At 39.5% G+C, this 13,893-nt stretch overlaps 1 protein-coding gene and 1 long non-coding RNA gene across 11 annotated transcripts in view; one reads left to right on the top strand and one right to left on the bottom strand.

Moving 5' to 3' along the window:
• Positions 1-500: 500 nt before the first annotated feature.
• On the bottom strand, positions 501-10,232 carry LOC147575963 (uncharacterized). 3 transcript variants are annotated; one of them, XR_015241624.1, is made up of 3 exons: positions 9,972-10,232; positions 7,439-7,580; positions 501-716 (listed from the first exon to the last, which is right to left on the bottom strand). It is a non-coding gene; the product is annotated as an uncharacterized LOC147575963 (long non-coding RNA). The 3 variants fall into 3 exon arrangements; XR_015241623.1 differs by lacking the exon at positions 9,972-10,232 and adding an exon at positions 9,426-9,534; XR_015241622.1 differs by lacking the exon at positions 9,972-10,232 and adding an exon at positions 9,292-9,420.
• The window catches only part of HERC4 (HECT and RLD domain containing E3 ubiquitin protein ligase 4), a 139,033-nt gene continuing 134,575 nt past the window's right edge, over positions 9,436-13,893 (top strand). For 6 of the 8 annotated variants that reach the window (XM_025918447.2, XM_025918446.2, XM_086679830.1 and 3 more), the window contains exons 1-2: positions 9,436-9,575; positions 11,304-11,607. In XM_025918447.2, the coding sequence (XP_025774232.1) occupies positions 11,382-11,607 (226 nt within the window). In that variant the 5' untranslated portion in view covers positions 9,436-9,575; positions 11,304-11,381. Of the gene's footprint in view, positions 9,576-9,938; positions 10,058-11,303; positions 11,608-13,893 lie in introns of those variants that run through there. The other 2 variants (XM_086679828.1, XM_086679832.1) reach the window with 2 other exon arrangements.

Below are 13,893 nucleotides of genomic sequence, written 5' to 3'. Positions count from 1 at the left end.
TAAATTAGAACTTTCCAGCCTCCAATATCTTTATAACAGTCTCTGAAATCAGTAGCAACAAAATAATTCTATTTGCTACCCAAAAGTTTGACTGTTAAGCTGAGTTGAGATTCTTCTCTTTATTGCTACTTTTTTTTTTTTTTTTTTTTTGAGAGACAGAGTACAAGCAGGGGAGGGCAAAGAGACAGGGAGACATAGAATTGGAAGCAGGCTCTAGGCTCTGAGCTGTCAGTAGAGAGCCTGGCATGGGGCTCAAACCCATGAATTGACCTGAGCCAAAGTCAGACGCCTAAGTGAAGGAGACACACAGGTGCCCCAATAGTTGTTTTTTTTTTTTTTTTTAAAGAAAACACAGACTTAAAAAATTCATATAAGTATAGATCCCATACTTCATATTATATTGCTTTGGTAGTGTTCATTATTAATTGGACTGAGAGAATCCTCATCTCATGATTGCTGTGGGATAAAATTAATTTTAAAGCATATAGTTTATCACACAGTTAAGATTTTGTTTAACAGTTTTTATTCTTTGCTGTCACAGACACACAAAATAAAACCCCAGGGTGTTTTGAGCACTTTCTCTGTTTAGAAAGTGTGGTAACTGGAGCACTTACACTGTAATTTCAAAGGCATGGACACATCCCCACATACTGGTCAAGGACCACATTACATGTGATTTTTTCAGGCTTATGCCTATTTGAATGTCAGCTGAATTCCTGTAATTGGGGGATGGGAAGCAAACACAAATTATAGGGAGTTACAAAAAGAAAGCATTTAAAAATGTTTCAGATATTCATAATATGAACATTACTATCATTTGACACTGCAACACTGTGAAAGAAATTAAAGAATGGGATGCCTCAGTGGCTCAGTCAGCTAAGCATCCGATTTCAGCTTGAGTCATGACCTCACAGTTCATGAGTTCAAGCCCCGCGTCGGGCTCTGTGCTGACAGCTCAGAGCCTGGAGCCTGCTTCAGATTCTGTGTCTCCTTCTCTCTCTGCCCTTCCCCCACTCATGCTCTGTCTCTCTGAAAAATAAATAAACATTGAAAAAAAAAAAAAAGAAATTCAAGCCAGAATGTACATTTGGAGAAGGAAAGGATGTTAGCATAATTGTGAGGACAGTTGAGAAAGATTCTATAATAAATATTCAAAATTATTCTTTATGTTATAGATTAAATGGCATATATCATTACATATATTATCAATTAAATTGTTTTGCTTGCATGTATTAAAAAGGAAGGCCAGGGCGCCTGGGTGGCGCAGTCGGTTAAGCGTCCGACTTCAGCCAGGTCACAATCTCGCGGTCCGTGAGTTCGAGCCCCGCGTCAGGCTCTGGGCTGATGGCTCAGAGCCTGGAGCCTGTTTCCGATTCTGTGTCTCCCTCTCTCTCTGCCCCTCCCCCGTTCATGCTCTGTCTCTCTCTGTCCCAAAAATAAATAAACGTTGAAAAAGGAAGGCCAAATTTTCTTCTGTGATTTCTCATTTATGTGGCAGAAGAGAGTTTTTCTATCTCACTCACTTTGGGCTAGGCCAATAAACACCTAGGATAACAGAAGGACTTTTTTTTTTTTAAGTTTATTTATTTATTTTGAGGAGAGGAGGGGCAGAGAGAGGAGGAGAAAGAGAATCCCAAGTAGGCTCCACTTTGTCAGGGCAGAGCCTAATGTGGGGCTCGATTCCACGAACTGTGAGATCATGACCTGAGCTGAGATCAAGAGTTGGGTGCTTAACCAACTGAGACACCCAGGTGCCCCAACAGAAGGACTTTTTACAATGCAATTCAAAAGAAAAAAAAACTGTTATGGGATGAATTATGTTCCCCCAAATTCATATGCTGAAGTCCTAACCCCCAGTACCTCAGAATATGACTATATTTGGAGATACGGCTTAAAGAAGTAATTAAAGTAAACTGAGGTTAAGTGGGTGAGCCCCAACCCAATATGACCAGTGTCTTTATAAGGAGACTAAGACACAGAGAACACATGGACCAAGGAATGTGATCACCCAGGGAGAAGGGGGCAATATGCAAGCCAAGGAGACAGGCCTTTCAGAAGTAACCAAACCTGCCAACACCTTGATGTCTAACTTCTAGCCTCCAGAATTTAGAGAAAATAATTTTCTGTTGTTTATGCCACCAGTCTGTGATATTTTGTTATGGCAACCCTACGAAATGAATACAGAAACACACTCTTGGTTTTTCAAACTTAAGGTCAGAACACTTAATTTCTCCTAGTTAAAGTGTGTCTTCCCTCTTCGCTCACCAGTCACTCTCATTTGTAAATGTCCTCAAGTCAGAAAACTACCAGTGAGCAGCCCACCATTCCTCCCATTCTGTGATCCCCTACAAACCATCCATCACAACCCTGTTAGTCTTATCTCCAAAGTATGTTTTGAAACTGTCTTCTTCACTTTATCTCCATCACAACTACCTTAGTCCCCATCACTATTATCTCTCATTTGGATTATTGCAAAAGCCTCCTAAATAACTTCCTCCATTTTACCCTCCTCTACTTCAGCAATCCTGTCCAGTCCAGCAGCAAAGGAATCTTTTTAACACTTATAATTGATGACCCCTCTCCTGCCTTAAACCCTTAGTGCAGTAATTGCACTAAAACTCCTTAATATGACCTACTTGATCTAGCCTCTGATTGCTTATCACCAAACACCTAGCTGGGTTCCTGAGCTCCATCTACACTAATTTTCATTCAATTTCTGGAAAATGCCAAGTTCTTTCCTGCCTCAAGGGCTCCACTTTGCTCCTCTCTTCACAAGGCTTGATCCTTCTCTGTTTTCACATTTACTTATTTATTTAAATTTATTTTTGGAAGGTGGGGGGAGAGAGAGAGAGAGAGACAGAGAGAGAGAGAATCTCAAGCAGGCTCTGTGCTGAGTGTTCTGTCAGTGTGGAGCCCGACTTAGGGCTTGATCTCATGAACCATGAGATCCGACCTGAGCCAAAACCAAGAGTCAGACACTTAACGAACTGAGCCATCCAGGCACTCGTTTTCAGTTTAAAAAGTTTTTTTTAAATGTTTTATTTTATATTTGAGAGAGAGAGAGAGAGAGAGAGAGAGAGAGAGCACAAGCAGGGGAAGGGCAGAGAGATGGAGACAGGATCTGAAGCAGGCTCCAGGTTCTGAGCTGTCAACACAGAGCCCGACACGGAACTCGAACTCACGAACTGTGAGATCATGACCTGAGATGAAGTCAGACACTTAATCTACTGAACCACCCAGGAGCCTCCTGTTTTCAGTTTTAATAGCAACTCCTCCACTGAGACCTTCATTGTCTATTCTATTTCAATGGCTTACTCTATTCTCCATTTCTACTTGTTTCTTTCCTTAGTATTTATTACAGTTTGAAATACTTTCATTTGGTGCCTAACTTTTTTGTTTGTTTTGAGAGATGGGGGGTAGGGGCAGAGGGAGAGGAAGAGGGAGTGAGGGAAGGAGAGGGGGAGAGAGAGAAAGAGTGAGAATCTTAAGCACACTCCACACCCAATGTGGAGCTGGATGTGGGGCTCAATCTCATGATCTTGGGATCGTGACCTGAGCCAAAATCAAGAATTGGATGCTTAACTAAATGGGCCAAGCAGGTACCCTGACCTAATTGTTTTTTTGTTGTTAAGATTTTTTTTAAATGTTTATTTTTGAGAGAGAGAGAGAGAGAGAGAGAGAGAGCGCGCAGGGAAGAGGCAGAGAGAACGGGACCCAGAGAACCTTAAGTGGGCTTTGTGCTGACAGCAGAAAGCCCGATGCAGGGCTCGAACTCATGAACCGTGAGATCATGACCTGAGCTGAAGTAGGATGCTTAACCGACTGAGTTACCCAGGCGCCCCTAATTGTATGTATGTATGTGTATATATATAATATATATATGTATGCATATATACATATATATATACTATAATTATATACATATATATAGTATATATATAGTAGAGTACATATATATATAGTTATATAGTATATATATATATAGTATATATATATATATACTATATAACTATATATATAACTAGAAGTGGGAAGGCAGCACAGAGTAGGTATTCAGTAAAGATCTGTTGAAGAATTGTACAGAAGATTTGGCTGCATTGTTTATATTTCAGGCTGGAGCCATAATGCTAGATCAAAGACCAAGGAGAAGAGATAACTATTGAGCCCATAAGACAAGGGATGAAAGGGCAGAACTCTCCAGAAGAAGGGATTCACCGAGGGACTCAAGTAAACGTGGGCATACAACTACTTGAATGAAGACTCTAAACTTGGAATGCAGGAGGGGGTAAAATGACTGGAGGAGGCTTTTCCAGTTGTCCACTCAAGGCAGAATCAATCTATGACTTGGTGGTTATTGGTGACAAATTCTTTCAATGTTAACAATAAAAAGATTAATCTTGCCACACATTCCATTTCTCCAATTGTGGAACTTAGGTTGTTTTTAATTTCTGCTATTAGAAATCACATTACACTAAAAATCTTTGTTCATAATTCTATTTGCTGCCTCTTTGTTTTTATCTATCTCTCCTATTAGAATTTAGTAGGTGCTAAATAAAGATTTGTTGAATGCATCTTGTATGTCCTTAGGCCAGAGTCCAGGAGTGAAATAATTCAGGTAAATAGTGCAATGTCTCATAACAAATATTGTTAACTTTTGTTGAGTGAAATTTATTGGCTTTTTAAAAAAAATTTTGTTAAAAATTTTTAAAATATTTATTTATTTTAGAGAGAGAGACAGAGTGTGAACGAGGGAGAGGCAGAGAGAGAGGGAGATACAGAATCGGAAGCAAACTCTGGGCTCCAAGCTGTCAGCACAGAGCCCGATGCAGGGCTGGACCCATGAACCATGAGAGCATGACCTGAGCTGAAGTTGGATGCTTAACTGACTGAGCCACCCAGGCACCCCAAAATTTACTGGCTTGTGAAACATTATCGCCAAATTTATTTACAAAAAGGCTGTGATAATTTACAATGCTGCCAGCACCATTAATTAATTAATTCAATACATTTTTTTGAGTATATGCTATAGGCCAGGAACTGTTCAAGATATTTGGAATACAGCACTGAGTAAAACAGACAAAACCCCTGCCTTTGTAGTTTTCATTATAGTGGAGAAGACAGAAGTTATATATCTATCTATTTAATATAGCTGACCTTTGAACAATGCAGGGGTTAGGGATGCTGATCATCAGCAGAGTTGAAAATCTGTGTATAACTTTGACTCCCTGAAACTTCATTACTAATAGTCTGCTATTGACCTGAAGCCTTACCAATAATATCAACAGCTGATTAACATATATTTTGTATGTTATAGGTATTATATATTGTATTCTTACCAAAAGGTAAGCTAGAAAAAAGAAAATGCTATTTAAAAAGTCATAAAGAAAATACATTTATGGCATTTTACTATAAAAAATTCATATAAGTGGACCCATGCAGTTCAAACCTGTGTTGTTCAAGGTAAGCTGTATATTAGATTGTACACAACTGGTTATCTATTTAAAAAATTTTTTTTAAATGTTTATTTATTTTTGAGAGAGACAGAGACAGAGTGTGAGTGGGGGAGGGGCAGAGAGAAAGAGAGACTGAATCTTAAGCAGGCTCCAGCTCTGAGCAAGCTGTCAGCACAGAGCCTGATGCAGGGCTCGAACTCACAAACTGCAAGATCATGACCTGAGCCGAAGTCGGACACTTAACCAACTGAGCCACCCAGGAGCCCCGGTTATCGATTTTAAAATTTATCTGTATATGACATGTAATAACATGTACTATAATAAATATAATATTATACTTTTATATATTATGCAATAAAATATCAGGTAGTGATAACAGAAATGAAATAAAGCAGAAAAAGATTCTAGAGAGTGGTGGGGGTAGTATTATGGATAGGGTGGTGAAGGAAGAGTGGAGAGGTGATGAGTAGAGATGTGAATGAAGGAGGTGAGGTGAGTTCCAGCAAAAGCAGTATTGCTGGATGGAAAGTAGCAAGGGATAGCCTGGGACATAACGAATACCCTTTTAGTGGTCTCTCAACAGTCTGAGCATTATTATTTAAAAAAGAAATTTTTTTTTTTACATTTATTTATTTATGAGAGACAATGAGACAAAGTGAGAGTGGGGGAAAGGGCAGAGAGAGAGGGAGACACAGGATCAGAAACAGGCTCCAGGCTCCGAGCTGTCAGCCCAGAGCCGACGCGGGGCTGGACGCGGGGCCGGACACGGGGCCGACTGAGCCACCCAGGTGCCCCGCATTATAATTTTTTTTAATGAAAAGAACAGATAAAAAGTATTTTACTTTCTTTCTAAATTAAAATTATATCATTACTGGTGAGAGGAAATGCTTTCTCAAATGTTGTTTTACACGTTGTAGTTCAGGACAGACAATATTAGTAATAATAAAAGCTAATATTTTGGGGGCCCCTGGATGGCTAGTCGGTTAAACATCCAACTTCGGCTCAGGTCATGATCTCACAGTTTGTGGATTTGAGCCCCCCGTCGGGCTCTGTGATGACAGCTCAGAGCCTGGAACCTGCTTTGGATTCTGTGTCTCTCTCTCTCTCTCTCTCTCTCTGCCCTTCCCTGCTTGGGCTCTGTCTCCCTCTCTCTCAAAAATAAACACTAAGAAAATTTTTTTTAAAAAGCTAGTATTGGGGCGCCTGGGTGGCTCGTCGGTTAAGCGTCCAACTTCGGCTCAGGTCATGATCTCAGTCTGTGGGTTCGAGCCCTGCATCGGGCTCTGTGCTGACAGCTCAGAGCCTGAAGCCTGCTTCCGATTCTGTGTCTCCCTCTCTCTCTGGCCCTCCCCTGCTCATGTTCTGTCTCTCTCTGTCGCAAAAATAAATAAAAACATTAAAAAAAATTTTTTTTTTAAATTAAATAAATAAATAAATAAATAAATAAATAAATAAAAAGCTAGTATTTTCAAAACACTTGCCAGGTACAAGGCACAGTACATGTTATCTTATTAAATCCTCACAACAACCCAGTGAGATATGATTAATATTCCTGATCTATAAAAATTGTGACTGAGAAGTAATTTTCTGTAAAACAGACCATTAATAAATGTCTGGAGGTGTCTTTGGGAGGATAGAAGGATAGAAGTATGAGATGGCCTGTAGCTTCAGGCTATGAATCCAGAGAAACCAGCACTACAGGCCATACTCATTGATCTAATGCTTTTATACAACAAATTTACATTATCCCAATAACTTTCTGAACCTATACTTGTCTTACCTTAAAGATAATCACACGTTGTTTTCTAAGATCTTGCACCACAGTTTCATAGGTTTATAAGATTAAAACAAACATCTAGAAATGTTCTTTCCACTTTCTAACAAGAAGACCTAGCTTTAAAAATATTCCATACAGAGATGCATCCATGTGGCAGAGATAGCTGTCTACCAATTCATGCTCTCTCTTCCATGGTTTACAGAAGTACCTGGGAACTTGGACAGGTATTGTTTCCCAGTCTCCTTGCATCTAGGTGTGTAGTTCTTGCAAATGTTGGTGCGGAAGTGGTACGTGGCACCTCCCCAACAAGCGTTTTAAGAGGCTCTCTGTGCCTCCATCTCTCACTGTTCCTGGAAAATCAGTTTCATCAGTCATTAGGAACACTCATTTGGACTGTTAAAAGATAAAATATACTTCAATTATGCTATGCCACTCAAATTTTACTGTTTATTTGTTGCAGTGTCAAGTACATATCTTAAAGATCCCAGATCCCATAACTTCCCCTTTAATGATATACTAAGACATCAAGTCCTTAAGGTTAAAAGACAACAAAAGTCCTAAAAGGGCAAAGGAGAATAATAAAATAAGAATAGAGTATGTTTTGTTAGTATCCCCACCTCTCCCAATATTGAAATTATGTTTGTTTGAGTATCTTGTCATTTTTATACTTGTTTCTATAACATACTATGTTGGGTTGAACTGGATCCTCCAGAGATATAGTTAAATCCTAAATTCCAGTATCTGGAAATGTGACCTTATCTGGAAAGAGGGTCTTTGCAGATGTAATCCAGTTAAAAATAGGTCATAATGGATCAGGGTGGGCCTTAACCCAATGAATGGTGTCCTTGTAAGAGGGAAATTTGGACACAGGCACACCAGGAAGAACACCATGGTGTTGGCAGAGATGGAGACGGACATTAGAGTGATGCATCTATAAACCAAGAAATACCAAGGATTGTCAGCAACCCCCAGAAGCTAAAAATGTATGGAAAACATTCTCCTTTGAGACATCAAGGGAGAACTAATCCTGCTGCCACACTAATTTCTAACTTCTGGGCTCTGTAACTGTGAGACAATAAATTTGTTGTTTTAAGCCATCCAATTGATATTTTATTGTGGCAGCCCTAAGAAAATAACGCACATACATATTCTAGCACAGGCATTTCCTAATCTAAAATAGATATTTCAATGACATAAAGAAATGTGGCTTATTGTGGAATTCTTCCTGAGTTCTCAACATTCACGCCAAACTCACAGGTCTAGCAAAGTCCAACAAAATTTCAAGAGTGCCTTGTTTCAAGTTTTCCTCCTTTTTAAGAGGTTGTTATGAAGACTGCCCTAGGAAAGCCAGACTTCGTTTGTATGAAGCAGGGACTCTCGTCACATGCACTGCTGAATTTTCTCTGAATGGAAGCCCTTCTCTAAGTTTATCTTTCAGGGAGTGCGCAGAAAAGTGCAGCCATCACTTCACTAGGAGACCGAACTGGTGTTGCTGATATTTAATGCCAGTAGGTTCAGTCATAGCTGCGAACATACCTGGCATCCTCAGACTAACTAGCTCCGGTTGAGGGTAAGGGTAAAATAAAAGGCTTCACCCGCCTTTATATTTGTATAGGTGATGTTTATCGGTTACTTTAAATTCTCCTTGGAAAAAGGTAGAATGAAATAATAGACTGGAACCTAGGAGCAGAAAGACAACCAAACCAACAAAGGAAGAGATTTTCTTCACTAAAAGGCCCTTCTGAGCTTAGAAGCGTTCTTACAAGACACTCCAATAACCCCAACTCGCCTTCGCAAACTCCCAACTTCTGTACTTGGCATTTTCCTCTTAAAGCAACGCAAAACAGCACACTGCGCAAGCGCCAGGGTCGAGGTGCCCTGGGAGGATTCCAGCGCAGGCGCGCGGGCCGGGAAGTGTGAGGGCTCGCGCGCGTGCTCCATGGCTCACTTCCGGCCTGCCCCTCCCCTCCCCCCTCCCCGCGAGCTACCTTCCCCCTCTCCCTTCTCCTCCCCAGTCTCTTCCCAACTCTCCCCACCCCTCGCGCTCTCCGCCCCGCTTGCCTCCTGTCCTTCCCCGCCCGCTCCATCCGGGTCGCTGACGGCTGTCTCTGAACTGGACAGCGGTGGCTGCTGCTTTTCTCTGAGGTACCCGGTAAAGTTTCACAGGAGCTGGGGAAGAGAGCAGCGGACAGTACCGACGCCGGAGGAGCTCTGGTGTTCGCAGCCGCTGGCTGAAGGAGGAGGGTCCAGGAGCTGGAGACCTGCCTTAGCTGCCGCAATTGCCTCGCTTTCTGGGGTGGCGCCGCCCCCCGTCGCCCTGGGCTTCCCCTGCCTTGAGGGGCTGGGTGAGTCGTTGCCCCGGTGGATTCGGGGGCGTGTGACGGCGTTAGGGAGGGGGCTGGCTGGGCTGGGCGGATACAGGCCGGCCTGGCGCTGGCTGCTTTCTCAGCGCTTCCTTAGGGTGGGGGGCGGGGGACGAGGACTGTGTCGGTGCTCTCTGGCCGGGGGGCTGGAATGTCGCACCTCCCTGGGCTAGGGCCTCCCTCGGACTGAGGGCCGCCCAAGTGCGGAGCCTCGTCGGCTGGCCTCTGCGGCTGCTGCGAGCGGGAGATTGCCGTAGTTGAATGGTCGGCCCGCGGGGTTGGGTGTGTGCAGTCGATTTCGCTCTCCTGGTTCCCATGAGCTGAGGCTGAGTGCCTGTTCAGGGAATGATGGGAGTAAAGTGCTTCTCATTTCCCTACCTGTTGCTGGCGAGAGGACGCCTTTTCCATTTCTTCTGCCTTTTTTAAAGAAAAGGATGGTTAAACCTTGTGCGCTGAATTTGGAGGTATTTTTCTGTCCTCTATTCTTAAAAAAAAAAAAAAAAAATACGGTTAGACAATGCAGAACTCTCGGGAACCATCGAGTTCCGATGTCCCAAAAGAATGAAATCAAACTTCTCTGAATGGATAGGTCATGGAATGGACAGCTTTGGCAATTGCTAGCCCGAACGTAGGAAAGTTGGGTTTTGAAACTTCTCAGGTTCTGTGTAAGGAATGTGGGTGACAACAACGGTAATAGGCTGACTTCCTGTAATTGTGTGATTTAGTAACGCGATGTGTTTAAAAATCTGTGTGGGTTTAGATGAAGTGGGCTCTTTGATATTCGTGTCTTTTCCAGTGTACTGGAAAGTTCTACAGATTTCGCCACCAGACTATCAATGTCCCAGCCCCCATTTCTGTTCTTGAAAAATCTTCAGTGCTAGGGTTATTTGCAATTTTCCCCCCCATTTTCAAATACTTGTCTCAGAGGTATATAGAGAGATACAGATTTCCCCGAGGAAATATTTTTCAATCAGGATTACCACTTATAATAGAAAATGTTGAATTTGGGAGACCATCTTTATACTTAAACTGCATATTTTCTTTTGTATGCGGTTATGTGCGTGGATTTAGTTTTAAATTTAAGTAAGTGATGAGGTCACAGGCGATTGTCTTAAGATTGAGGTTTAACGGGAGAGAACCACACTTTTCTGGAAGGCCTATTATTTCAGTAATTAGATCATTTAAATTCTGGGGGATTTAAAGTTTACATAATTGGTTTTATTTTGATTACAAGTAGGAACTTAAGTTGTCTGTTGATGTAGAGGTAGGTATTAAAAGGTTTTTTGAGGGAGATTGAAAGGTTTTATGTTTGTGTAACTGGCAAAATTTTTCACTGTATATATACTTGATTTTGCCGGTTTTATTTCTTGCTCAGGATGAAATTATTTGAAGTGAAGCTAAAATGAATTTCATTAAGGTACTTAATATTTTTGTTAGTCTATCACAAGGTAGCAAAAAGTCAAAACTAGTCCACATGTTTTAAATTTTGCAAAGAATCATGGAGAGTAAACCATTTTCTGCAAATGTTAATGTATGACATATTTCTAAAAATACAACTGATTGGTTTTTGAAACTGGATAGTCCTTAATGTAGCATATTATAAAATAGATTCCATGTTTACTATATAGTGATTATTGTAGCCTAGCACTTTGAAGAGCAATTAAACATGTTTCCTTTGAAGTCATATTAACTTTTTTTGTATTTCCTCAGACATAGGGATACCTCCAACTTTCCAGTGTTTCAGAGGAAATTTTATATTGAAACTGGAAGACCAAAAGAATTACAAACATGTTGTGCTGGGGAAATGCATCTTTTGGACAGCTAGGGTTAGGTGGAATTGATGAAGAAATTGTACTAGAGCCCAGAAAAAGTGACTTTTTTATAAATAAAAAGGTCCGAGATGTGGGATGTGGACTCAGACATACTGTATTTGTTCTGGATGATGGAACAGTGTACACGTGTGGATGTAATGATCTAGGACAGCTAGGTCATGAAAAATCCAGAAAGAAACCAGGTAAGTTGAAAAATTTTTTGTTTACTATTTCTAATAATTGTATCTTGTAAGCTTGAAATGTCAAATAATTTCTCTAGTCCTAAACCGATATTTTTTTATCAAGCTTTAAAAGCAAACTAGGAGTTAAATATATCCTTTACATTTGCATGCTTCTGAGTACTTAATTATTTTGTGGTTTCTGTTTTTTTAAACTATTATTGTTGTGAACCCTTATTGTATGAAGCTTTGGTTTCAGAACATAATTATGGTGATATAAAACAGTTGAGAAAACCAGCATGCAGTGTGGATACGCTTTTTCTTTAGTATAGAATATATAGGTATAGAGCATATATAGAATGTAGGTCCTGTTTAATAAGTACTATTCAGCCACCTTGGCAGATTTTAATTGCATAATTTACTGTGTTGTTTTCTATACATCAGAGAAAAATAAATAAGATGGAAGCTTGCCTGACATACATCCTAGTTTTTCTATTGTTGTCCCTACTCTAGTATTTTAAATACATAATTTTATTTGGCTGAGTTTGAAGTATGTTTTATTCCTCTAATCTCCTATTTGAGGTAGTAGCATCAGCTATTAAAAGTTTTGTGACTATAATATGTCCTGATTTTGTAGGAGTCATATAAGCCAAATGTAAAATAATTTTTAGTGTAATGAGAATTTTGAGGAATTTGGTCACATCTCACATTTTCTTTTCCTAAATATACGTACGTATTTTAAAATAAGGTATTACCACACTTGGAATTATTGTTGTGTGAATTTTGCTCTCAATTTTGATCAGTCTATACACTGAAAACTATGGAAAGCTTATGAAAGAAATTGAAGAAGACTCCATTATGATTACTAAAAGTTAATTCTTAAGATGGTAAATTCAGATAAGATAGACCATAGCAGTACTGATTTACAGATTCTTCTTTAACTTCAACAATAATGGCACTTAAGCATTTTCTATGGCAGTTACTCTTCTTTACCACTTCATTATTTAAGTGATTGCTATTGTTAGTCTACTTTTGAGAGGTTAATGTAGGTATAAAATAGTAAGATATTAAATATTAAGGCATGTTATTCATCTTTCATGTCATCTCACCACCATGCCAAACCTCACCTTTCTAACTTGTAAATACTGTATAGTTTTCATCCTTTCTTTGTTGGTAGGGTCTTAATCTTTTTCTTTGTGGCTTAATTTGTAATTTAAGTCTTTTGGATGAATGGTAGTAATCCTTAACACAGTAGGTTTAATTATTGCAGAACTCTAAAGGTAAAGTGGCAGCTGTCTTGTATTCCACCTCACTAAGAATATTTTCTGGAATCTTATCAGAATTTCATATCTTAGGTTTTGAGGTTGTCATGTGTAGACATGAATGGTAATTTATTGTTATGTACTTGTTATCACTACTTCAGAGGCAGATGTATTCTTTACCTTTTTTGTTTAGCTTGGAATGCTGCCTCAAGTTGAGATTTTCATGGTTTTGGGGCTGTTGCTTTTCTTATACTTAACATGCTCCACAGAAATAATTGAATATATTTCTGTATTGCTTTAGTAATTTCTGAGAGGTTGTAGGGCAGATTAAAAAGTGCAAAGCCAGCACATAGAAATTGCCAATATAATTACTGAAGTTTATTAAAGTTTAAAGTTTTTAAATGTTATTAAGCATCTGCTTTGTGTCCAGGGCAAGGGTAGACCCTTTGCAGTAGTAGTATGTGTCTTTAACAGCTTTTAACTCTGTAGGTAAGATTCTGGGAAACTTAACTAGCCAGAAGAGGTTTTTTTGTGGTCATGTTAACATTGTGATGATTACATTGTGACATTTATATCACTGTATTGATTCATCTTGAAAGCATTATTTGGTAATATAAAATTGGGAGGGTGGGTTTAACCTAATTTACATTACCTATTTAGGATTGCCTCATTGTCCAGGGTACATTCATGGAATATAAAAATGAAAGGCATGAACTTTGTCTTTGAAAAATTTAGAGGCTGGGCTGGGAATTAAGGCATACATAAAATGAAATAGCTGGAGAGAATTGAAAGTTGACATGATATGATATATACCTTGAAACTAGGAAATTTAATTGATGGGAAATGTCATTGTGGGATAAATTAAATATTTCTGGAAGAAAATGAAGTCTTAATTTTAATTCAACCATTGATCACATAACTAGGCAGAAAATAAATCTGGAGCTCAAGTAGTTTAGTTTTATAGGAGAGGATCCTTATCTTGAGAAAAGCTTTTTACTAGAAGTGTCCAGATTCAGTGATTCATTGATGTATATCTGGGTTACAGAAG

Source organism: Puma concolor, chromosome D2 (genome assembly GCF_028749965.1).
Source record: "Puma concolor isolate L17-30 chromosome D2, mPumCon1.1.hap2, whole genome shotgun sequence".
In the NCBI taxonomy this organism is placed as follows: domain Eukaryota; kingdom Metazoa; phylum Chordata; class Mammalia; order Carnivora; family Felidae; genus Puma; species Puma concolor.
This window is presented reverse-complemented; position numbering and strand designations above follow the sequence as displayed.